The sequence below is a fragment of the Cygnus olor genome, chromosome 21 (assembly GCF_009769625.2).
Source record: "Cygnus olor isolate bCygOlo1 chromosome 21, bCygOlo1.pri.v2, whole genome shotgun sequence".
Taxonomy (NCBI): Eukaryota; Metazoa; Chordata; class Aves; order Anseriformes; family Anatidae; genus Cygnus; species Cygnus olor.
In genome coordinates, this window is record NC_049189.1 from 1,185,570 (window position 1) to 1,211,032 (window position 25,463).

At 48.9% G+C, this 25,463-nt stretch overlaps 1 protein-coding gene across 3 annotated transcripts in view; it reads left to right on the forward strand.

The window, feature by feature from the left end:
- Positions 1–25,463, forward strand: part of MEGF6 (multiple EGF like domains 6) — a 78,733-nt gene that overhangs the window by 20,911 nt on the left and 32,359 nt on the right. For 2 of the 3 annotated variants that reach the window (XM_040533849.1, XM_040533850.1), the window contains one exon: positions 24,096–24,218. In XM_040533849.1, coding sequence (XP_040389783.1) covers positions 24,096–24,218 — 123 coding nt within the window. Of the gene's footprint in view, positions 1–14,862; positions 15,414–24,095; positions 24,219–25,463 lie in introns of those variants that run through there. The other variant, XM_040533851.1, reaches the window with a different exon arrangement.

Sequence of the window (25,463 nt, forward strand, 5' to 3'; positions counted from 1 at the left end):
AGACCAAATCTAATAACTGAGAAGTTGGGAAACAAAACCCTCAGGTCTTAACAGGCATCACTTAGGATATTTCTGGTTTGAATTGACTGGGGACTTTAGGCATGATACATTTATAAGCTCATGATATCTGGAGTTCAGGTGAATTAAAAATGCACCTAGTTAGTTCCCAGAAAGCATTTTCCTTGGAATTCTCTTGACTACATTCATTTTGCAGTACTGTTAAAAACAGAGGCATCTATATTTTTGCTTGTATTTGCAGGGAAAAGAAACCAAACTGAATTGTCATTTGTGGGTGCAATATTACAGATCAGGAATGGTTATGGTAAAGGGAATGATTTTCTATCAATTGTGAGAACAGCACTTTGGTTTCTTTATCCTGCTTTCTCTTTGGTGTAACTACAGGTGTCGGGGAGAAAGAAATGTTAGTGTTGATTTGATGTTCCAGGATAGTGAGTTCCACAGGTCGGTTTGTGTATAACAACTGTTAAAGCCACAAGTAGGCTAAAAATGCAGTGAGCATCACAGGCAGAGGGGCTCGTGCAGTAGGTACACCACGGTGTTCGAGCTGGAGAGGTCAGAGCGGCAGGGTTACAGGACGTGGTGGTGGGGAGGCAATGTGCAAGCCCAGCATGGGCCTGGGGTTCAGCTCCCTGATTGCCTTGCCTTATCGGGCACGTAGCTGTCAGACCGGCCTCTCCTGGTGGCTTTGCTCTGGAGCAGGAGATGTAACGGGGCTTGATGTAGCCTGCGGAGCACCGAGGGGATGTGCGGCTGGAGACGGTGCAGAGCCTGGCAGGAGAGCAGGAGAGAGCTGCTGCCGGCATTCGCACCTTTGTACTCAGCCTTGGCAAGCACAGACGTGATCTCATGGAGCTGAGGTCACTTCAAAGATCTGGAAACTTTGAAGGAAGTCTCTTCAGCTCCTCCAGAACAGAAATATAGGTTCTTTCCCATGGGAGTCATCTCGCCGTCTTTCCATGAAATGCAGCTTTGGCCTTGGAGTGGAAAAAAAATCATCAAACACCAGCCCATTTGCTGAGCTCCCAAAGGGAAGTCTTGCAAAGCCTGCCAAGAGCAGTATATTTTTATATTGCATCCATGATATAAAGTGTCAGAGAAAAATTCTCTCCATTATAGAGAGGTATTTATAGTCCAAGAGGAAAAGTAAGGTTTTATGGCAGAGCTTGAGAGTCTAACGTTACTCTCGCAGAGACGAGGCAGACTGATGCCTCTGACTCAGTGGGAGAAGGTCCTCAAAGCACGAGGCAGCCTTTGGAAGAAACGAGCCTGGGTGAACAGTGCTCAGTCTTGTGAGGACATTCAGGAAAACAAAGTGGAAACTTGCCAAAACGGGTGGGCTGGGGTTACCACGTGCCCAAAGATAGGAGAAAGTGCGCAAAACCAACACCACTTTTCAAAGATTTAAGCTGCAAGTGAAAGGGGTGAAGTAGTAGAGAGAAAAGACCCCAGTAGAAACCAGTGACAGGAACTGGCAGAAAGAGATCATCTGTGGGGCTGTGGGTGTCTTGTAGGGGGCAGGAAGCTAAGGAAATAGAGAATCATTGAGACATCAAGATAAGTAAATCTGTTTGTTCTGAGTGGAGTAAGAATATTTGATGAAAATCTTTTTCACCCCTTACTGGAGGCTGTGGGGAAGATACATGGCACCGCTCATTATGTGCGTGGAAGTACTTGCAGATCTGCATAGTTATTATCTCTTGCAGATGTTCCCTCTTCCAGAGCATTTGCACAACCTAAAAGAAATGATTCATGCTAATCTGACAGGTATTTACACGCATTCCAGGGGAAGGAGGGATCCGGCAAGCCCTTTGCTACTTCATTTCTCTTTTTTTCTTGGGGACGAGTAAATCTGCTCCTGGAAGATGGATTTCTCAGCCATTAGCTGGTGACAGGGATGATTATCAGGACTTTTTTGTTTGTTGTTGTTCTATTATTTATTTCCTCCTTTAAGCAGATGTTCCTGGGAGCACTGAAGGGTTTTCACGCTCTGAGACACATCCAGATGACATACGGCTGCTTTTAGGAATTAGGAGGATGAAGAGGTCACAGGCATTGTTTTGAATCTCCATGAGATGAGGTTTGACCCTCTCTCCTTGTAGCAAAGAGACGAGGTGTTCCTGGGTGAGCACAGTCGTTTGCCTGACTCCAGTGTCTCCAGAGATGCTCTCCCAGGCACAGAGAGATGCAGCATGGCTGTGAGCCCTGGGCACAGGCTCACCCTCTGTGCTCCCTGGGAGCTTGCCTTTGCAACTTTCTGGTTTTTCTTTTGCTGCTGTCTTTTTAATGAAAGTGGCTATGCCCTGGTTTCCGATAGAGGAAAACCCAGCCACCCTGCCTGCTGAGTGTCCTCAGGCCTCGCAGGTGGCAGGAGCAGGGTGATCGAGGACGGCAGCAACAACCTGCAGGTGTCAGTCAAGCTATGTTATCTCTGCTTAAAGATGTATTTCGGTTGTAATTCCGTGTGAAATGAGCAGGCGAGCCTGAGCTGAGTCTCCCCAGGGGCTGTACTGAGCCCAACCTCACCATGTGGGGCTGAAGCAGGGACGTTTGTAACCTGTTTTTTTGGCTGTAGCCTTTGGTCTGCCAATTGCTTTTGGCTGACCTGTGGAGTGAAGGCTGCCGAGGTGTCTGCCAGGGTGCCAGGCTGCTCCTGCTGTTACACTGCAGTGATGGTGGCAGGGTCCGCAGTTCTGTGACCCGCCAGCCATTTCTGCTGCGTTACCACACTAATGACTATTGGTAACATGGGTTTGTTCTTACAAAGAGGTCAGAAATGCAGTTTGGCCTCCAACTGTTTAGCTTCCTGCTTGGTGGTTATGTCATCTGCGGGGCCGTTTTATCTATTAATGTGTCGGACTCCTCCTGGCCTCGGGTTCTGAAGGCATGAGATGCTCTGGAGAGATTTTCTGCAGGCAAGGTCAAGCTTCCTGTTTTCTGCAAAACTTGATGGCAGAAAAACAGGGGCAACAAGGAGTCATTTTGTGAAATGAGATCACAATTGGTTGCAGTAGATTGCCATAGCAGTACATACATGGCATCAGTTTTATCCGAGCTCTACAGGAAGCTACAGAGTTGTGAAAGATAATCTGCTCCCTGCAGACCACAGCGGATCTCATAAGGCATCTTCTCTTGAAAGGCTGTGATTTCCCGGAGGTGCTGTCTGCCATGGATGTTTTATTACATCTCTACATGTCGTGGATCAGGAGGAGGCAGGCTGAGGTCATCTGAGCCCTCGGTATAGCGCAGGGAAAAAGACTGAGTTTATAGATGCTTAGTTGGGTTAGGATGAGAATCTGCTAAGGACATTCTGGAAGATGGGAAATGACATAAAATATCCTTACAATTTCTCTTTTCTACATGTCTGGTTATGTCCTTGTGTTTTGCAACTCTCCTTTCCCACCCTCAGTGCCCTCCTGCCAGAAGCAGCTCTGTCCTGAAGCAGGGGCTCCCTCAGCTGCTTTTTCTGCAGCAGTGATGAGAACTGAGCAGTGAAGGAAGGGATCTGTCCGTGAGGCTCCATGTCCTGGGTCCAGTCTTCCACTGGTCTGACCTGCCTTTTACAGCAAAGTTCTCTGATGTCAGCTCGTGCTCGCTTGCGGTGGTAGGTGTTGAAGAGGAAAAAGGCAGGTCTTGGATTCTGAAACGGTCAGGAAATGGAAAATTTCCCTCTGCAAAAATAAATAATTAGGTAGTTAAAAGTCTTCTTTAAAAAAAAAAAAAAAAGGATGATGGGAAAAGGCACTGACTGTGTTTCTCACTAGGCAGCAGTGTGCAGCAGTTCCAGCCACACCACAAGTCCTGCAGCCCCGGTGCTGTCCCAGCGCCAGTGCTTCTCCCAGGCAGCAGCAGGCATCTTGCAGGGCTGTCAAGAAGGACTGATGGTTTCTGAAACACAGACTCAAAATCACTTTTCTGCTGGGGAGGTGCAGCCCAGCCTGATGCTGGCATTGTGCTACCACAGCTCATAGCTGAGGTGGTTTGTGTGGTCTGCCATGCGCTTGCTTTTTACGGGCCACAAGGATGATGCACAAAGACATTCCTCCTTCTATTGAGGGTCGTGTTCCCTGATCTTCTTCCCAAGAACGTGGCTATAGTTGGGCTTCAGAACTGGGAAATGTGACTTTGTGGTGTGTTCGCTGCTATGCAGGGAAGGGGCAGCCCTTGTTCAAGAGAAAGCCAACTGGGGCCTCTCCTGGTTTCAGCTTCCTTTGGGGCCTTCCACAAGACGTTGTAAATTCTCCTGACAATAGGCTGTGAATGTTAATGGTCTCTTAGCCCAAAGGCAGATGGAAAAGTGTTGGTTTTTGTTGTTGTTGTTATCAGCTTAAGATGTTTTTTTCTTTCATGTGGGAGTGTGTGACCTCTGTAAATGAAATACCAGATGTGTCTGAATTCTGATTTCCTTAAAATGACTTAGGGATTCTCATAAAGAGCAGGAATACCTGCTGCTATCAGTATTTAATTTCAAGCCTTTCCTAGTAAAAGGCATCAAAGCGAGCTTCCAAATGCTGGAGCGCAGCACCCGTAGTGGGGCAGGATGGGCACCGCTGCTGCCTTCGGCCTTGTCCTGCCCTTCCGGGGCCCAGCACCCCCACCTGCCTCCGTGAGGTGATTTAATGTCAAAGTGGAACTAAAATAGCAAAAAACATGTAAATTAGCTAATACTGATGATGTTTCTTTATTAAGATCACTGATCAAGGCGTGAAAGAACAACAAATCCCAATTTCAGCCTTTATCCACATGGTGTGCACCACATCCCCTCTTCCCTTCCTCCTCCACCAGCCTTCTTGCACTGTTTTACTCATGGTGCTATCACCCTCTGAAGCAAATGTCTGATAACCTGAGACTGATAATCTTGAGTCTCTGATAATCAGACTACTTAATAACAGGTAATTTTAATGGAAGTCTTGTAAGAGGTTTCCCGTTGGATTTATTTGCATGCACGTGGCACTTCGGCAAACATCCGAGTGAAGCGGAGAACAGCAAGACGCCTCTCTGGGGGCCGTTTTCCTGGAGTCCCTCGACACGAGCTGCGCCCGACCGTGGAAACCAAGCGTCGGTGGAGCCTGTAGGCCTGGCGCGAGGCGACCCATGCTTGGTTTCCAGGGTCAGCAGGGAACCCACAGGGAGCGAGGACGGAAGCGTGGGAGCAGGCTGGGCGTGCAAAGTGCTGGCCTTTCCTTTCCGAGCCTTCAGCTTGCTTGTCAGTATCCTTGGACACTTTTTATTTTATTTTTTTTCCCCTTGTGAAAAATTATCCCATGCAGGTATCCTTTGTCTGGAGATCTTGGAGAACCGTGTGAGTTCTGGCATGAGGGATGCTCTTCGTCTTATTTATGGCTTGCATGCTTCAGTCAGGGGGAAAGGAAGTTTCATAACGCTTTGATAAATACAAGCTTTAAAATTTTGAAAGTAGCGTTTGTAGAGCATAACCACAATGCTTATTTTTACAAAACATGAAGGCAAGGGTAAGTCCTGCTCTCTGTGCTTCTGGGGAAACTTACAGTTTATGTGGAAACTGCTTAAATTGTGTCCACTTGAAAGATTAAAGGGAGCCTTATAAAAAAAAAAAAAGTCTGTTTAAATAATAGCAATAATTTAAAACCTTCTAATGTGCTAGATTTCAGTTGCATTCAGCACATACCCAGGAAAGTCACAGAGCCCCTCCAGCTCAGGCTCCCCTCTGGACAGGTCAGCTCTTCAGCACAGGAACCTCTGTGACTTGTGCTTGTCCAGCCAGCTGGATTTTGCCATCGTGTGCCTCTGAAGCACGAGGCAGTGCCCAGGAGGCACTTCTCTGAATGCTCCTTGCAGGGTTGCTTCCACTGTGGAAGCCTTTCCTTGCCTAGCCCAGCAGGACAGATGTTCCTGCCAGAGCTGCTGCCCTTTTAGCTCCTAAAACATCAGCTGGGTTTCAAATTCTCGAGCTCCCTCTAAGTTTTGCACAATCCTGCAGGGTCGTGCTTCTTAATTCCTCCTCTGCTTCCCTTAACAAGTCGGCAAGCCTTTCTTTGAAACCCAGTATTGCCCAATGCGTCCAGCTGCAGTTGCTGTTTGTGTGAATGAAAACTGCGATGATGGTTGCGGGAGCAATGGGCAGAGGAACAAGAGTTTTGCCTTGTATTTGTAAGCAGCACTCACAGCACTTTGAATTACTTTCCTGCATGTAAAACACAGGCTGTCGTGTCACCTGGTTGTGTGTCTGCCAGAGCTGGCATCCGTCCTGAGAGCAGTTCACAGTAGGACAGTAACTGTAAGTTTTGCCAGATCTTTGATGAAAACAGGAAAGCCTCTAACTGATGCAGAGCTATCTTCCAGAACTGGTTTAAAAAACTATTCTTCTTACGGTTGTGACAGTAACATACCATTCTTTTTCAAACAGACACTGCGTTTAGGCTGTTGCATCTCATAGAAATCACACCTGTAGTGTGAAAATCCATTTTAAGAGAGCAGGTGAAATTGTTGCAGGGCAGCCCTGGAAACCTTTGTCTCGCACAAAGCATCTGGAATGAGCTGTGGAGTTCCTAACCCTGGCGGGTAGCTGCAGTGAGAGGATTAAGCAAGTACAAACCCTTGGGGATTTTGCTAAGCTCTAGCACGTCTTAGGATTTCTGAAAAGTAAAACAAAACCTGCACAGTCTGTTTCAGAAGTAGTTAGGGAGCTCTGAGCCCAGACAGGCACGTCAGTCCAATTTTGATGTTAATAAAGAGGATGGAAGTTATTAATTACAGGCTAATCACACGATTCGTTAGCCTTGGGGGAACAGGAAGCCAGCACCCAGAAGACTGCCAGGCAAAATGTCCTTCTTGTGCTGGCGGATGTTTTGAGATAGCCAAGGCCCAGTGCCTTTGCACAGAGGTTTTCCGTGCAGCATCTTTCCACGGACAGGAGAAGCTGCTGCCTGGCAGTTAGAGGAAAAACTGAGGTAATCTGCCCAGCAGACCTCAAAGGGTACAAAATGTAACTTTTGTCAATCCTTTTGATTCATGAGTTTGGGAAAAGCAGAAAACAAGCTGCCTGTCTGCAGTCTCCGCCTGCCAGGATTTGAGATCTTCTGCGAATCTCTTGATAGGCAATGTACAAGTCAGAGATTTGTTAAATTCTAAAGCAGGTGATTTTTTTTTTCTTATCCAGAATATTAATTTTCTGTAGGTGGAATTTTTTCTTATACTTAAGACATACGTTAGAGTTTATTTCTAAAAGCTCAGTTCATGAACAAAGATGAAACTCCTGTCTCTACTTTTTCTAGGCTCATTTCAGAAGCCCTGTAATAGCTCATTAGTGTTCAACAAAGTGTTTTGGTCCAGCATGCAGAACGTAAATGTTGTGCCTGTACCTGCGTGAGCAATGCCTGCGCTGGGATTTGGTAATGTGGACTGCAGTGGGCGCAGAAACAAAGTGGGTACCGTGAGCCAGTGACACTTGCGTGAACGAGTTCTCGGGCACTGAATGTCCAGGGAATGAGATGTGGGTGCTCCAGGATCACATCGGCCTTGGTTTGACCCCGTTCAGGGGCTGCCTCCCCCGGGGCTGCTGGCGGCCGGGGGCAGCCGCTGCCGGCAGAGGGCGGCGGTGCCACGGCCCCAGCGCCTCGGCCGGGACGCTCGGGATGCAGAGGGGAGGACTTCAAGTACTGCATCGACTGCTCACCTCGACACTGTCTGCATCCGTCCTTCCTGATGTGCTGCCAGCGCCTGCATCGGTGTCTGGGTGCTGGGCTACCTGCAGGCTGCCCAAATGCATCGCCCTCCATCCGTGTCCATCGCCCTCTCCCCGTGTCCATCACCCACCACCCGCTCTCTGTCTCGTGGGCCTGCCCTCTGCTTGCCCCTTCTTCGAAGCATTCGGTGCCGGTTTGGCCATCGATGCAGGGTTTGGGGCAGGCTGGGAGCAGATGGAAGCGGGGCTGGCTCCCAGCAGACACGGAGCTCCATCAGCACTCGGTGAGCAAAAGGAGCTGGAGATTTATCTGCAGTAGCAGAAGGAAATGTACAGAGTACAGTATGGCTGAAGCATGCATTTTTGGCAAAGGTACAGCTCATTATTCTTCTATCCAGACCAAATGCCTTAAAACAGCATTTGTCTCCATTTTTCAACTTTAAGAAGGAAATGCTTCTCTACAGAACAAAAAAAAGTAGCTTCTTAAGTACAAATACATTTTCAGAGTGCCTTGTTTAGTGCCAAACGTCAAGAATTTGCCAGCAACTGATACATCTTCTTGAAATCTCCCCATATATTTCGCATGTCCAACTGAAACTTAGCATTTCCTAATCTGGGGTTGATTTTGGTCTGTCACTGGAGATAAAAGAATGGCCTGACACTGATGCAGCCCAACAGTTCCCTCCTTGCAGTCTCTCTGCCAGTCTTTGGTCCTGCTCCTGTCCGGTGTGCAGGAGGTGTTGGCAGTTGTTGCAGGGACTGGTATTTCCAGCTGAACATGCAGGATTGTTCCCTAGGATGCGTATTCTGTGTGGGACAGGGGTTTTGCAGCCCGGTTGGTGAGAGAAGCCCTTGTCCCCTGGAGGCTCCCTGTCCGGGAGGTCCGTGAGCCTTCCTGAGAAGCCTGGGAGCTGAGTCCTGGGCTCACACTGCGGGATGCTGAGCTCTGGGTCTGTTAGCCTGGGCTCCTGTAGCCAGCTGACATTGTGCACAGGAACCTTGGCAGCATACAGTCTTTTTTTTTTTTTTTTTTTTTTTTTTGACTAATTAAAGTGGCTATCGTGTATTTTGGTGAGGCGTGAAAACACTTGAATGGAAAATGTCTCCAGTACATCTTAATAGCTTCCAGATGGACTTGTGGGGAGAACACGGCCTCGGTCAGGAGGGAAGTTTAGGTTCTGCTTTGTTGGGGCCCCCAGTTGTCAGGCCTGGTTCTGATCCCATAGGTGGCATCTTTGCTTCCCCGCCAGATTCTTTTTCTGCTGCGGGATTTTCTTTTAGGGCTGTGCTGAAGAGTAGAGGGGGCCTGTGGCGAAGTAACAAGGAAGGCAGCGGGGTGCGATTTTTCCACGTTCGCCTGACGGTTCGGCGAGGTTTTGGCTCACCTCTGTTTGGGAGGCAGGCTGATATAAGTGGTGTGTTCCTCAAAGGCCTGGCCCCCACCAGGGCGAGGAAACAACTTTGGCTTCAGGAGACTTGGTGCAGAAGGGCGAGGGAGGCTGGTCTGTCTGCTGGGGACTACAATGGCGCAGAGCCAGCTGATCGCTGCTGGTGGGGACGTTGGTGGCCTCCCTGCTGGACCTGTCCCAGTTCTTCAGAACCTCCGCGGTGCGCCGCTGTGTTATTGCCCCGAAACGAGTTTTCAAATGATGATGGTGACTGGAGGTGACAGAGGGAGCAGAAGCTAAGCAGAGGCGTCCGTCACTTTAAATAGAGATTTCTTTTCTATCACGTTGTAGAAAATGAAAGTACTAATTGTCTTCTACTTAAATTACTGCCTATTAACGCACAATTAATCTGAATTCTCTCCTGATATTTGAAATGATGTAGTTTTAGAATTCCATCTTTTTAATTGATGCAAAATGGCATCAGATATGAATGAAATGAAAAATGCTTGTAATAAGGTATTAATACTGCTGGTATTGGTATGGCTGTGGAAGGAGGTAGGGCTACATGATTCATTCTGGACTTGATTTGGAAAAATTAGTAGAAAATATGTGAATATTTTCATTTTCACAACCTTTTAGTTTAGCCTTTACTGGATTAATACTATTCAGACAACTTTTGTGGGTTTACTTGAAGGAATTTTAGTGGAAAGATATCATAAATCTACCCTTTTGATTGAAGACGAGAGTAAAACTTCTAAAATCTCATCAGCCTCTGCTGTTAATATTAGTTGTCCCACTACTGTTTCCGCTAGAAAGACAAGAAGTGCTAGGATACTAGTGGAAAATGGAATGCGAATGTGAACGTAAAGCTTGGCCAGGATGCCCAAGTTCTGGGATATTGGCTTGAGCAGAACATGTAGTTGTAACGTCTGCAGCAGCCGCAGACTTCGCACAGCCTTGTGCCTGCTTTCTCTATACATTGCCTTTTTACTTGATGTTCACATAAAAATGATTTTCCAGCGGCACTTTAGGCTACCAGGGCCTGTTGCCTGATTCCCTTTCTAAGACCCTCACTGAGACCCCCCCCCAAGCCCACGTCGTTTCCTAATGGCACTGTCATGGGCCCTGGAGTGCCTCTCACAGGATAGCTACCGAGCCTGCAGCCTCCTGCTGTTCAGCATTAATTTAATCTTTTTTAAGATTACCTCTGAGCAGTGCAATGCACCTCCCCGCATTCGCGCACATGCTGTTTGAATTACCTTCAGAATGGATTGTTTGCTATTGTACATGGAAGCAGTTTGACACTGTGATAAAAAAGCGCTATGGTGTTCCCAGTCTGTGGAGAAGAAACGTTTCTTTTAATGATAAATGTAGAGGATTATTTTGCTGATGCTTCTTAGAGGAGGCTTGTGATGTCTCCGACATTGCCTTCTCGCCCTAGACCCTGGGGACGCTCTGGTATCTCATCAGAGTCTTAGGTGTGGCTGCGAAATCTGGAGCTTCACGTTTGTGTTGGCTGCACAGAAGCCACGTGCTGCAGAGCTGTCCCGACTGAGCCACACTTCTGAAGGAGAGGCGTTCGGGTTTTCTTGTTCTCTCACACATCGTGCACGCTTTTGGTGTTCAGTCATCTAGAAAAAGTGTTCTCGTTCTGCTGCACACTTAGATGTATGAACGATACCAGTAACAGAGGGAAAGCTTGACATGGGTAAAAATGAAGCTTTCAGAGTGAGATCTTGGGTCTCTTGAGGTTGTTTTCATTGCTTCAAAAGAGATGAATGCTCTCCTCATGAGTCTATATCATCACACTGTCTTCCCCTTTAAATCGCCTGCTTTCCAACCAGACTGAAAAAGGCAACACAATTTTGTGTTTGTAAAGCATAAAATGGGATTTGCATTAGCATAGTACCCAGAGCAAGCCTTACATCAAGTGGACTTTTCACCTCCTGCAGCTCGAACCTCGGCTGCTATGCACTGAGCAGATTTCCCATCCCGTTCTCCCTGGGAATTATCATCTGTGCAAGTGCTGCGTGTTTGAGGCGGCTGGAGCTGAGAGTCAGAAAAATGCAAAGAGCTATTTGCTTATCAGAGCCAAGAACAAGATATATTTTTTGGAGTATATTGCAGTTCCAGGATTCACTGAAATATCAGGGAAAGACACCTCTGCTAGGCTCCTGCAGACTAGGAATTCAAAGCTCGCGTATTCCCTAGCACAACATGAAAATTCCCGCTGCACTGCCGACTGCTTAGGGTTGTCATGCTTTTTGGTGGCATTCTCAGATATTTTCAGCACTGGTTTGCTTAGCAGAGGTCCAAAAGAATTCAAAATAATTAACTAAGATCACTGACAAACTGGGAAAGAGTCATTGCTGTGGATATCGGTTTGGACATTAAAGAATTCTGTAGAAAAATGTCACTTTCTTGCCAATTTGGTACATTTGTCATGTTTTGTTGAAAATAACTGAAAAGTATTTCCTGGCTCCGTACCACCGTAGAGATGTGTGAAATAAACAGCTCTACCCTTATCTTAGCCAAGCTAAAATATTTTCAATTTCTCCAGAATTCCCCGGACGGGGATCAGCTTCTCGGATGATAAAGAGGTTCGGGATTTTGGTGGAAACAAACAATTCTTTGTCCCTGTACCTCCCCCCCCGCCATTTTTTTTAATTTTTTTTTTTTTTAGGGAAGACAATGTGAATCCCTCTGCATGTATTCCTGTAATTGGTCGTGTCCGCAGAGCCTGTGCGTGTCCCTTTGGCCTGGCCTCAGGAGTCTTTCACCCTCCTCCATCACTTACTTCTGTGACAGTGGGTGGACCTTCCTCAACATGTTTTACATTATTTTTTTTCTTATTTTTCACCAAATAAGAAACTCTTTGCAAATACATGGGATGATAATGCATGCACGAAGAAGAGTGGATGGGATTAGATCCATGTTTGTACAGATGGGGGAGTTTAGAAAAGACAAAAGGCACTGATTAATGTTTACGGTTTGTAAAATATTCAGCTTTTCTTGATAGAAATCCTGATGGAGCTTGAATAAAGCATCTGGGGCTTCAAAAAGTGAGGTTAAGTATTTCAGCCCCTTTGCTGGCTCCATGTTGGCCACGAGGACTTTGAGAGCAGAGACTGTTAACAGGTCTCTGCTTTTAACCCAGGTGCCATTACAGAATGCCATATGTGGGAATTTTCCCCTATTTAATTCCCTTTGAAATGGAACAAGGGTGGCTCGATGGCTGCTTTGAAACAAGCCATGTCTTGACCGAAAGAGGGAATTCAGACTGGAAGAACAAAAAGCTTCTGACTCTTCCAGTTTGTCCCAATTTCTGCTTCTTCGCCGCAGCTGATCCTGGGGCATCTCCTTTGGTTACACCTGACCAATAAGATGGAAACCTTGCTTGTGGTAGCAGCCAGGCAACTGGGGGTGGCAAGCCAGCCCTGGAGCAGGGACAGCATCCCCATGGAAGGGCAAAGAAGCTCAAAGACACAACGGGGCTCAGTGGGCGCACAGCCAGCGCTCGGCCCTCGCTGGGCAGAGATGTGCGAGCACCCGTCTGGAAGTCGTCTCATGCTGCTCATCCTCCTGGGCTCCGCACGCTGCCTGTTCGGCTATTTCCTTTTCACTGTAGAATTGGTTAGAAGAAACCTGGTTCAGAAGCTGGATACCTTTGGCTGAAGGCTCGGCTGCCCGTGTTCACCTAAGCTGGCTGAGCTGCGGCCATGCAGGGTTGAGTTAACTTCAGGAACTTCAGGACCTAACGCGCTGTTGAACTAGGAAGTACTGCATCTTCAGTTGTAACTCGGTTGGGTTCTTGCGAGAGTTTATTCATTTTGTTAAGAATTAGTTCTTTTAAGAATTCATTTAAGAGTTAAGACTGAATGAAAGTCCGTGACAGTGAGGGTTTGGTGCAGCTCAGCTGCTGCGTACAGAACCCCTCTTGATGCCAGTGGTCGGCCAGCTAATGCCACGGGAAGGCAGAATGATTTGCTGCTGATTGGAATGTGTTACCATACTCAAACCGATTCGTCGTACCTAATCAGCTGAAGTTAATTAGGTGACAAGGAAGCTCGAGCTGGCTCAAACCTGGCCAAGCATAACTTATTACATAAGCAGGATTCAGTTTACGTTCAAGCCTGAAGTGCTTTTGATACATGTGCTGCACCACAGAGCCGTTGGGGGACGTCTGAGCCTCGCATGACTTTATTTTTTTATTTTTTAGCAGTCTAAGGAAACATGACATTGAAGAAGTCTGTCACATCATTTGTTGAGCGCCAGCAGCTATGATAGCATTTCTTTCTGCAGGGCAAGAAGTGTTTGCAGGGAGCTGGGTATGCCCGACCAGGAGGAATTTCCAGGTCACGGAGCCAGTGGAAAGGTCGCGTGGGTTTGTGTTTGCAGAGCCAGGGAGTCACTCGGAGAACTGCGCTCGCTGTGATTCATAGGCATTCCAGGCAAGGACAATTTAATATAGACAATGTTAATAACATTGCCGAACGGAGGAAGTCAGCCTAAAACGTTTTTCATAGCTCTGTGGCAACATTCATTTTTGCATGTTGACACTACTAAAAACATTTACAGGAAAAGTGTCAACACTGGCCATTGTAATGGCTTAAATGTCGCCGTGCAGAGGGGTGTTCCCAAGGAACTGCTCTTTGGCCAGCACGGAAAATTCATGATGTCTGGTAGTGTGATATTTTTAAATGGGCAAAGAATTTAGGAGATTTAAAAGTGGCTTCCTGCGGGATGGCAGCATGCGGCTGCACGTACACGTGTCCGTGGGGGCTCCAGCAGACACATGGGGGGTGGCAGACAGGCGTTTGTGGACAAGGTAGGGTGCTGTCACACCAACGCTTTGCACCGACGTCGCTCGTGCCAATCGCTTCCAAAAATGTGCGGCATCCTTTGGGAACGTTGCATTTTTCTTCTGCAAAGCAACTGACAAATTGCTGGGTTGGATATTTTTGTTGAATTCAAAATAATGAGAAGCATGTGGACTGTTACAATGGGCGAATGTTAGGATGAGCTGAAGCGGTCCATGGGATGCTAGGAAGCTGCTCTTGCTTGGATCGATCTGCTAATGGGACTCGTGACTCGAGTCCACCTTCCTTCGGAAACCGCTGCAGAAATAGCCTTAAACTGTTATTTTCCCCCTGGATTCAGCTTCTCGCAGTGCTTCAAAATTTTCTGTGGAATGCTATTCATTGCAGCCTAAACCACAAGTTTTAATTTGGAATTTTACTACAGCCAAATAATACTTCTAAAATGTCTCAGAGTGGCAGGCCCCGTTCTTCCCCCCGGCTCAACCCTGTGAGCACATTGTTTCAAAACATTCCAGAAAGTTAAATGAGGCTTTGGAGCTCGCCTCTGGAAAATCCAATAAGCTATTCTTACTTCTTGCTTAATGAAAAAGGTAAAATAAAACGCGAGGTTCCTTATTACAGGAAACGGTAACGTTACGGTTTTCTCTGTAACGCTCACAGTGGCTGTTCCTCATTTAGCTCCGTCGATGAAGAATTTTAGGAAACGCGCAGGGCAGTTTTTGCGCTCGGTTGCAGCTTCCCCGGGCGTGGGCTGTTTGAGGGGGGTGCGGTGACAGCAGGAGCCCGTCCAACACCGGGCACCTCGGGGGAAACGTTCCAATTTGCCATAAAGCAGAAATAGGGCGGAGGGCGGCTCGTTATAGGGCCGGGTACCGGTGAGTTTGGGGGGGGGGGGTGTCAGGTCGGGGCTCGCAGCGCCCTTGCTTTTTCCCGGAGGAGCTGGGTTTTTCCAGCCTGCCCGGGGGCGTCCGTCCGTCCACCTGTCCGTCCGTCCGTCCGTCCTGGCGGCAGCTCCGTGCCCAGCCGGGTGGGCGCCCACGTTCCCCCCCCCCCCCCCCGGGGCTGCCGCCGCTGCCTCGCTCCGCGGGGGGGCGCCGGGGCCGGGGGAGGCGCCTGCGGGGCTCGCCCCGTACCTGCGGGGCGGGGGCAGCGCGCACAGCGCACCCCGGGCGCGCTCGCTTCGGTGCCTTCTTCCTTTTTTTAATTTTTTTTCTTTTTTTTTTCTTTTCTTTTTTTTTTTTTTTTTCCGCCTCCCGCCGCTTGACGCTCTTTCGCCTTTATCTTGCTGCGGGACTGCAGTTCGTGGAGTTTTTACCCCCCCCCCCCCCCCGCTGTTTCGCTCCTTGCAGCTCCTCGCCATGGGGCAGGAGCAGAGGCACGTCTGGATGCTCCTCTGGTGCTTTGGCTTTCTGGGTGGCATCCGCGGGGCTGCCGGCAATCACTACCGCTACCTGTGGAGGAACTGCTACCGCTGCTACCTGGGGCGCGCGGGGTACGGCGTTGCCCCCCCCGAGATGAGGCCGGGTACGTGGTGGGCTCGGGGGGCGCGGGGGCTGCCGGCGGCCAGGTCGGGGTTGGGCCGGTGGCTGCTGAAGGCACAGCCCGGTGACCTCGCCGTACATCTGACCGCGGTTGTGTAGCCGGCTCGGATTCGGAGAGCCGCACTCTGCCTCCGGCAGATTTATTCTTCTGAAAAGTCATTTCTGCCAGAGAGGGGAAGAAACGAGAGTTTCTTCCCATCAGTTGCTGTACAGCTATGTGGCTTGGTTTAACGTGTTGGGAAGACAGCTACTGCGGTGCTCGTTTTAATATAAATAAATGTGCTCTGCTAGGTTACGATGATCCGTTTTTAGCTCAGCTCCAAAGGCTCTCCCCCCGGTCCAGGGCAATAAACGAAATACAATACTGCTTATCGTGAGCAGATCTGGCTTTCTCTCTGAAAGACTGAGTTTTTCTGGGTCGCATGAGCACTTTGTGGTGGAGTCTGGTAAAGGACAGAGCTCTGTGTTACCCCGTGTCACTTTCTGCGTGCGGGGAATCCTCTGGCAGAGGGGCTGCAGTCGGGAGCTAGGGGCAGCCGTGGGCTACAGCTGGGGGATGCGCTCGGGACAGCCGTGGCTCCCAGTTCACCTTGGCACGCGGCTTCATGGTTACTGGCATCAGTTAGCAGCAGTGTCCCAGCAAAGGCTCCTCAAACCCACTGCTGTTGCCAGTGCCTGGCCAGCCCGAGTTTCCAGCCTGCAGGTGGAGGGGACGGAGCCGTTCTGCACCGCAGCGGCTCACCTGCGGCTCTCTTGGGGCTGGTAGAGCAGCCTCTTACATCTCCTCCCTCTGGCAGAAACTCACAAGCGTTAGCGGACCGTGCAGTGCGGGGTCAGGCACTGCAGTGACACAACCAGGAGGTTTTGTGGAGTATTTATGTGCACTGGCTTCTGTGTGGTGGTAGCTGGGGATGTCGAGTGAGGTGTGACTTCTGCAAGCACGCATACACCTGCCACTCCATCCTTGTATGTTCAGCTGATTTAGCAGCAGATAACAACTGAGGGGTTGCTTGAAGATGTAGGAAATAATGGAGAATACGTGAATGCTGCAGTCCACTAAAGACTTTGGATGCTTGTGAGTAATGCAGCCGTCAAGGAATGCATTATCTCATCATGAGATAATCCTAATAAATAAATGCCCCAAGCTGTCGATTATAAAAGTGATATCAGTGTGTGCGCGAGATGTGGCAGACCTTCGGAACCGGGGTGAGTTACTGTTTTGTTATTCATAGATCAGCTGATTATCTCAAACTCCAACTGCGTTTGATGTCTCCATCCAACTACATTAGCTCATACGATTTCTCCAGGACAAGCTCATGAGATCAAGCTTTGTCTGGAGTATAAACTTCCAGCCTTCACTTCCCCAATCCTGATCCTAATTCTCCTCATCCTACCGATCTGGGCTCCACAGGTCTGCAGCTCCATGCACACTCGTGTGTCTATCCCAGCTTTTGTGGGGGGTGTCTTTCAGTCTGGCAAGGCTGCGGTATTTTTCTCATGGTCAGGAGGAATGTCATCTAAAGCAGGCAACTGGAAGAGCAAAAAGCCTTGGCTCAGGCCTTTTGGCTGTTCTTTCCAGGGTTAAGTTCTCTGAACCTGGGGAAAAAAAAAAACATCATCATCTACTGCAAAGTGTGTGATCTCTAAGCTCCCTTTTCCAGCAGCCTGTTTCTTGTTTGTTTGTTTGTTTGTTTTTAAATCGTCTTCAAAAAAAGACGAGTGTCCAGACGTTTGCAAGAAAAATTCTGGCAGATAATCTAAATAAGCCTTTCCTCCAAGAAGGTATGTCTAATATCCCTGCACAGCTTACAAAGAAGTAGGGGCAGATTACAAAACAAAACAAACCCGACCCATCCCATCATCTTCAGTCCCTCCTAGCTGAGAACAACAGCAGCAAAAAACAAGGAAAAACATCATTCTCTCTTTCCCTCTCTGAAAAGTGGATTTTTGACATGTTGCAGCACGAACCACCTTTCCTCTGAATGGTGTGTCTGACAAAGCCACCAGGTGGAGGGGAGAGGACTGCCGCGGGTAAACGTCTCGGTTGCCTGCTCCGGCAGGGCGAGCCTTTCCCTGCCAGCCGCAGACACGCACCCCGCAGAGCACGAGGTTTTTTGGCTTCTGATCTCCCAGGACCACCGGTGCTGCTGTCGTCAGGCGGCACTAAGCCCAGCCGCCCTCCGAGCCTTGTTGTGCACGTGGCTGATCCGAGGCACGGAGCCCCGGCACGGGACAGGTCGTCACTGAGCGGAGCTGGCGGCTCTGCGCGCAGCGAAGTCCTCGGGGGCATGCGGCAAGGCCTCTTTGATAGGTTGCATTAGACATTTTGGTCGTATGATTTTTGAAGCAGCAGGTGCTGGTTTACCTGGAGAGCAGCCCCGTTTGCCAGTCCTGGCAGTGCGTGCCTGTACACGGACGTGGTTTCATTGTCAGATGGTTGCAAAAGCAAAGCAAGCGCAAGGAGCTGCCGTGGTTGCATTGCACTGTGCGTTGCTGTCGTACTAACGGCGAGCAAAGAGGTGTTTTGTGTAATGGTGGTGTGCATATCACTGGGGCCTTGAGTGTTTTAAAATCCATTCTGTGTACAAACAGTGCTCTGTTTGCTTCTTGTGTTCGTGTAGGGTGACTAATTGCGGTGCTATGGATTACGTCCTCACGCAGCTAACCTTTAAAGGAGAGACTGTTGTTCTCTGCCAGGGGCTTGCATGAAATTGTCACAGTGGAGCAGACCTGGAACCTCGGTGTTCTCTCCGTGACCCTCTAATGTGTGTCAGGAAGCAGCATATGGCACAGCTGGGTGCTTCTGTTTGGCTGCAGGGTTTCCATCAGCTGCGGGCTCCTTACGGGCGCCCTGTGCGTTCATCAGCCAGGCAGTTGCCAGCTCTGCGTTGGCCACCGCGCTCGTAGCTTCGCGCACAGCGCAGCATCTGCACCGAAGTGCCTGTGCGCAGGTTTGCTTTCCGTTCAAAATGACATCCCGCACGGAGAAGTGGGATGAAGTAAAGCTGCGAAGGAACGTTTGAGAGGATGAGTGCAGCGGCAAGTCGAGAGGCGGCTGCCTGCTCGTCGTTACGTGCGCCTCCGCTGCGCTCCAAGCACCGCGCGGTTATCGGTGCCATCGGGAGAGTGAAACATGGGCAAGGCTCACCAGCGGGAGCGGGGCGACGCTCCCAGCTGCGGCGCCTGCAGGCAAAGAAAGGTGAGCTGAGGACAAAGCCTGCAACTGAGGCAAAACAGCTCCCGGACCCGTTTCCATGTCCTCAGATGATTGGGAATGCATTGGGCTGTTATCAGCGCATCTGCTCTCAAAGTGCTCTTGGAAACTTGCTGCTACCGGGGATGGCAGAGGTGTGTGCAGAGAGAGCCACGAGCTCCTCCTGCCTGCCTAGGCGAGGCTGCTGCGGAAGGGAAGCAAGCCTGGTGTAACTCCCTGGAGCTGTGTGAGCCCTGAGGGCTTTCCCAAGGCTGCCTTACGACAAGACACCGGCTGAGGCTGTGGGGGCATTTTGGCCATCCAAAGTGGATGAAGGGGCACTGGTGTCTGCGGCTTATTTGTGGGGACTGTGCAGTACAAGTTCATGCTGGATTCATGCAGTACAAGGAAGAGGTGAAGGAATGCAGGTTTTTTTTTGCTCTGACACATCCTGGCATGGGGCTGTGCCCCCAGCCCCTCGGCCGTGCCGCACTGCGGGGCACCCCAGCACCCTGCTTGGGTCGTCTCCTTCCAGCCTCACCGTTCCCTAAAACTGCTGAAATAGCTTTAACGAACTGGTACTGAAAAGATAAAGGAGCTGAATCCCACACGTGCTCATCTCGACGGATTTTAATTAACCTTTTCCCTGCAGCTCTGCTCAGTAATCCAGGCTAATTGCCACAGGGGTTAGAGCCTGGTTAGCCAGACTGAGCGAACCCTCACAGCCTATCTGCTGTCTGCTTACAGCTGGGATTCCTCTCCTCCTCCTCAGCCTCTCAGAGGAGATAAACTGCATCTGCACAAAACATTCAGTAATTTGCGGGGCTGCTGTTGCCACTTTCCTTCCTTTGACGGAGTTCTTGTTCAAGATAAATCTCAGTATTTTTCTTCATGAAGGGCCCGTGTGTGGTCAGAGCGCGCGTCATCACAGCCTCCTCCTCACACCCTCTGCTTGTTTTGGTCTTGCACTGTTTCGGTCTTGTGTTTTTTTGGTCTTGCATTTTTTTTCTTCTTGCCTGCCCTCAGTTAGACTGCAGCATGACCCTTGTTGGCCGGTGTGGCTGCTGCTTGAGGTGGGAAGGATCCTTTCTGGTAGGAGGAGAGGGTGGTGAGAGCATCCACTGCTGCTCTGGTGAGCCTCGTGCCTGTGCGGATGACAGTGTGAGCTCCTGTTTCCGACCCCACGTGCCAAGCCCCGCTCCAGGTTCTTGCTGAGTTTGGTTTTTGGGTCCGCCTCGGTGGATTTTGGCAGTGCTCAGTGCTCTGCAGCCTGCTCAGTGCCCGTGTGGAGGAGAAGCCTGCGTGCTTCTCATTTTCCTTCCTTGGCACGCTAATTTCAACCAGATTTTGTTAGCTCTCCAGTAGGAAAATCACCTCGGCATGTCACAGACCGCATCGCACGGAGCCTCGCGTCCTTTTGCCAGTCCTCACTGCCAGGACGTGCTCCGAGGCAGCGCTCGGTGGCTCGCTGCAGCTCTCCCAGCTCCTCCCGCTGCGCCCTCCTACCTGCACACGTTGGTTCGGCAAAGCGCACCGTGGTGCTGATCCTAAAGACACAAGCTTGATATTTAGGGGATAGCATCGCTGCCCTCCCGACAGGGGTGTGAGGGGCTGGAGGTTTCTGGCCTCACGACCACGTGGTATACCTCCAAAAATCTCGGAGCAGAAGGAGATGAGACTCCAGCAGGAGAAGTGGGACGTGCCTGGCTATGCGAGGTGGTGGTGCTGCTGCTGTGGGACAGAGGCAGAGCAAGGGCAGGGTGGGGATGAGGGGCAGGGGCAGCGTGGGCACGGTGCTGTGCGAGCACAGGGTGTGAAAAGCACAAGAGGAGAGCAGACATTCAGAGAGGAGATGTCTAATTGCTGAGCACAAGTAATGGGGTGAAAGTAAGAAGTGTATTCAACACATCAGTAACTTGTTCTGACAGTAAAACTTCGTGGTTTCAGATTAAGTTGAAGGGCAGCGGTAGAACAGTCCTTTAAATTCAGTCCTTTAAATAATTTTATTACTCCATATAAAAACTTCCCTACCCCCAGTTTTCCCGTTCTTGAGTAAATTCAGAACAGAAAATGTTGGTCCCCAGCAACATGAGTGCTTAATATTTCCTGCAGAATAGAAATTGCAGTGTTGCTTTTACTCATGATATGCTTTTGTGATTTCTGGAAATAATAATAGTTCATAATAACTCGCAATAACTGTTTATGTCTACTCATTCTTCAAACAGTCTCCATTTCCTCAGGTTTCTTCTGTTTCCCTTGTCCTCCTTTTCTGTTCGGGGCTTCCTAGGTGCACTAAGCAGTGCGAAGCCTTCACTTGAAAGGTGTTCAGAGGAGACAACCGGTTGGGTTGTTCCTGCATAGATCCCAAACACACAGTCGAGCAGCCACCACCTTTCCCTCCTGCCCTCCTGTTCCCTCCCCACCCCGGTCCGTTTGCTGCTAGCTTAATTTCGTTTGGCAAATAATCTGATGGTAATTAAGGTAAAATTTCAGCAATGGCTCCAGTGGAGGTTGCAATTCTCCTTTTCCCGTGGTTTCGGATGCCCTGGGTGTCCCCAGAGCTTCTGCCCGCGGGGAGGAAGGAGCGAGGAGCCCCGAAACGCAGCCACGGGGCTGGGGCGAGGTCTGAGCAGGTTTTTGCACCGCTTGCCTGCAAAGACACAGCTAGAGGCAACGCCCTGCCGTGATTCACTGGGGAAATGTTTCTTTATCTCATCAGTAACTCTCATTGACAAATATGTGCTCGTCCTTTGCTCGGCACGGAGCTGTACGACTCCTCTTGCTCAACGTGCTGCGCTGTGCCAGAGGCGTCCGTGCCTGCTGCGTGCACAGGTCGGCCGTCCGTCTGTCCGTCCAGGAGCTCTGGGGCACTGCAGGAACCAGCATCCCTCACCCGCTTTAATTCCTGCACCTGGGACACTTACCAGCCGTGCACACAGAAATCCTGCTCCTGCGCTAATTGTTTTAGTCCTTCCATCACGTACCGCTCAAAAAGCTCCGGGGAGCTCAGTGAGAGCGGGGAGGCTCTGACGAGTAAAGAGGTGGGTTTGGTAGGGGTGAGTGATACCACGGCAGGCAGAACCGAGTGTGCAAAGAGCAGCCAGGTGCTGTCAGGGCTGGGAGCTTTGTACTTGCAGGATGACATTTTCAGTACTGAAAATGTGGGTTTTGGTCATGGCAAATTCAAATCGCTCTTAGGCAGCACAGTCTCAAAGTGCTGCGTCCTCAAGCAAGAGTCTCAGTTCTGGTTTAGCTTCAGTAACGGCTTTTTGTGTTGTTTAAAGTGCCCTAAGTAAACTCAAGCAATACATACCCTTACCCTGAATGTCCACTGTGAGTTGCTAATTTCATTACTTTTGTCAGTTGTCATCCCAGTCCCTTTACTTTGTTTCTGAACTCTGTGTATTGCTATGAAATTGTTTAGAAATGTCACCTGTGGAGCAAAGAGGCTGGATTGAAACAGCTTCGTGCTCGATACTTAGCAGCCTCCGGAGATTCCTCTATGCAGAAAGTGCACAGAAACGTTAACAGACCCAAAGCTACTCAAGTTTTCTCTCCCTGAAAGAAGGAATCGGTGGCTGGCTTTTCTGCTGCTCTTGTGAATGTGATCTGGTTCCTCCATCTGTCTGGAGATCTTTGATCCCCTCTGGTTTGAGAAGCAGTGCACATGTATATGTGTACACACGCACACCCGCATGGCAGGAATTAAGGAGCTGCACGGCTACAACCACATACATCGCTGTTATTTCTAATTATAGCCATATGGAGGAATCTTACATCTCAGGAACTTGAGATTGCCTCTGACAAGCTTTTGATATGCATCTTAGCACTGTGCAGCTTGGAGCTCCACGGATTTTTAAATTTCTTCTCAGCTCTGGAAATTATTCCTAGTATTTAAGGGCAATTTAAGGTCTGTGAAACAGGAATTAATCTCTTTCTCTAACCAACTGCTGTCCACCTCCTTCGTTTTGGAGCTGTGATAATAAAATATAACAGGATTTTTTTTTTTATTAAGAACTTGTGGGCTTGTTCCCATTTCAACTCTTGAAAGATTGCTCAGCATTTGGCAGAAGGCTTTTCTGGCACAGAGACTGTCTTTTGTTCAAGGGCATATAGTTTTAACAATAGAAATAGACATGCAAAATTTTATTGGCCAAGTGGATTTCTTGTAGGAGCCGTGCCTCGGTTTTCTGGTCACGGAGCTGCGCAGAGCTGGGGAGGGAGGTGAGGAGCTGTGGTTGGGATTCTCACCTTTGCATTCTAATGCAAATGGTTTGGGGTCAAATTGGACTTAATCATGTTCTTGAATATCATATAATTATGAACAAATCCTTGCTAATCGTGGACTTGATGCAGGTATTAACTTGCTTTCTTGTCTCTAAAGCTGCAGAGCAATACAGAGCGTAGCTCCTCGCCACACAGCCCAGGTTCTGCTGCGTTTCAGCAGCAGGTAAGAGAGTTCCAGGCATATATGGCGTGAGATGTGTTAAACGCTTTGGGAAGTACTGAGATGAGAAACATGATAGTAAAACACGTAAGTTCAGTCTTTCATCCTGAAACATGTCAGCTCATTTCACATGTCGTGTAAACACCATCTCTTCAGTTCTCCATTCAGCCATGAAAACTATGAGGGAGGAAAGGGAGCATTAGTGCAGAACATACAGACATTGCATTTCACCCTGCTAGCAGTTTCTGCTTTCAGAATCGTGCATATAACCACGCATACCAGTTACTTGTGTGTGACTGTACGAGTGCAGCTGGCAAATTTGCTGCCTACACGCTCGACGTCGGACGTCAGGGCAGGAATTGCCTGGGTGAACTTCAGCGCTGCTGGGGGAGGCAGGATGCTCTCACCTTCAGCACATCGCTGAGCTCCAGAGAAGGTGGTTTTTATGCTGGGAGAGGATGAGATTGACTCAGCAGAATCCCCACATCTGCTGCCGAGGCACTGAGCTGTTAAACTTTGCTGTGTCGTGTTGTTGCCCCTCGCTTCAGCCCTTAACGTTAGGTGTTTGCTCCCACCACTAATGGCAGTATTTAGGTAACAAATGGACTTAGCCCAGCCTATCTTCAACAGAGGAAGAGCAAGGAAATGAAAATATTAATAAATTCCTTGTCCGAGAGGGAATGCCTCTTGGAAAGCACTGCAGCATTTGGCTCGGTCAGTCTCTTCCCTGGTGAGAGGGCGATGTGCCTCCATCTGGGAGTTGGGACTGCTGCAAGTTGAACAAGAGGAAGGATGGTTTATGCTGATTGACAAATAAGATGCATTTTTTTCTGATTGCATGCTTGTCCTTGAAATTTCTTAAATAGCTTGGCTGATTAAACATGATTGAAATAACTATCTTGTTCCTTTTGCATTCGTTCCTCAAATCTGGAGTCGCTCAACAGAGGATAAATAATTCCGCCTTCAGATAATGTCATGCCCATTTCTCTGATTTTTTTTTTTTCCTTTTCCCTTTTCTTCTGCAGATGTTGATGAGTGCCAGGTTCACAATGGGGGCTGCCAGCACAGATGTGTGAATACTCTTGGATCTTATTACTGTGAGTGCAAGCCAGGCTTTCGCCTGCACACAGATGGCAGGACCTGCATTGGTAAGCCAAAGTTTTTTCAGTTTCTTGGAAATGTCTAATTCTTTGTATCTTTCTTCATACCTGTAAATTTTTTGTAAATGGCTTATGTTGGCTTATGTACTCGCATCCATATTCTGAGCAGGAAATTTGATACGACAGTGATGGGTTACCGGTTCCTTTATTTCTCAGGATCCCAGTAGTTTCTTTTGATATGTCTCTCTGGCTGGGTTCATAATATTTCCTGTTCTTCACAATGGCCATGTGCAATTTAGGCTTCCTGCAGTTCCTTAGTCTACTCTGGTTCAAGAGAAATAGGTCACAGTGCTTTGGTGCGTCTGCTTTCGGTACAGGGAGCATCAGATATGGAATTTCAAAACTCATTCATAAAATAGATGCTCTTAAAGGCAAAGGTTCAAGTCAGTCTTCGTTTTTACCTCAGCCAGCTTGCCTTGTCTGCATGGCAGGCTCTAGGTGCAACAAACAACTGAAAATGAGCATGGCTACGTGTGGAACTGTGGCCACAAAAATCCCCAAACCCGCTCCCCTGAGGTGTGAGTCAGCAGCCCGCATGGACAGTGCATGTCCAGGCCTTGTAACTTGGATGCCAGGTCAGGCCTGTGGCTGATTTCTGGGCTGATTTCTTGAAATATCGTTGCCTTCGTGCCCCAGAGCAGTGTTTCAGAGACATCGGGGTGGAGCTTGGAGTCTGCCCTCCAGCATCTGCTGCTGTTTTTATTAAACCACTTCTCTCTTACAGTTTTATTTGACACATTATTCCATTTTTTTGAGGGATATATTCATACAAGCGGAAAGAATTCCTGGGCGATGGTATTTCAAAGACCATTTGTTGGATTTTCTCAGAATGCAGTCACGTTCTGAAGTTTGCTGAAAACAACCGTGAGCATGTGTGCTCCAGTTGGGAATGGTGATGTGAGCAGAAAAAAACCATCTAGGGAAGGGGCACCACCATGTCCACGACAGCAAGGACACGACTCTGTCGGCGTCTGCACTCACTCTGTGGCTACACTTGACAGTCTCAGGGAGATGGACACTTAGGGTGCAAGGCCGTGAGTGCCGCGCATGTCACTGGAAAAACCCAAAAGAAAAGGGTTGCAAATAAAGAAGAAAAGCCAGATATTCCCAGTGCTCTAGCACTGAACACATGAGCTTGTGTTCATGGCAGTGTGTTGCAACTGATTGCATGTAAGCACGTGGTCTGTCATGTAATAATTGCCTTTATAGCATGTAGTTCTCCTGGTGGCATAC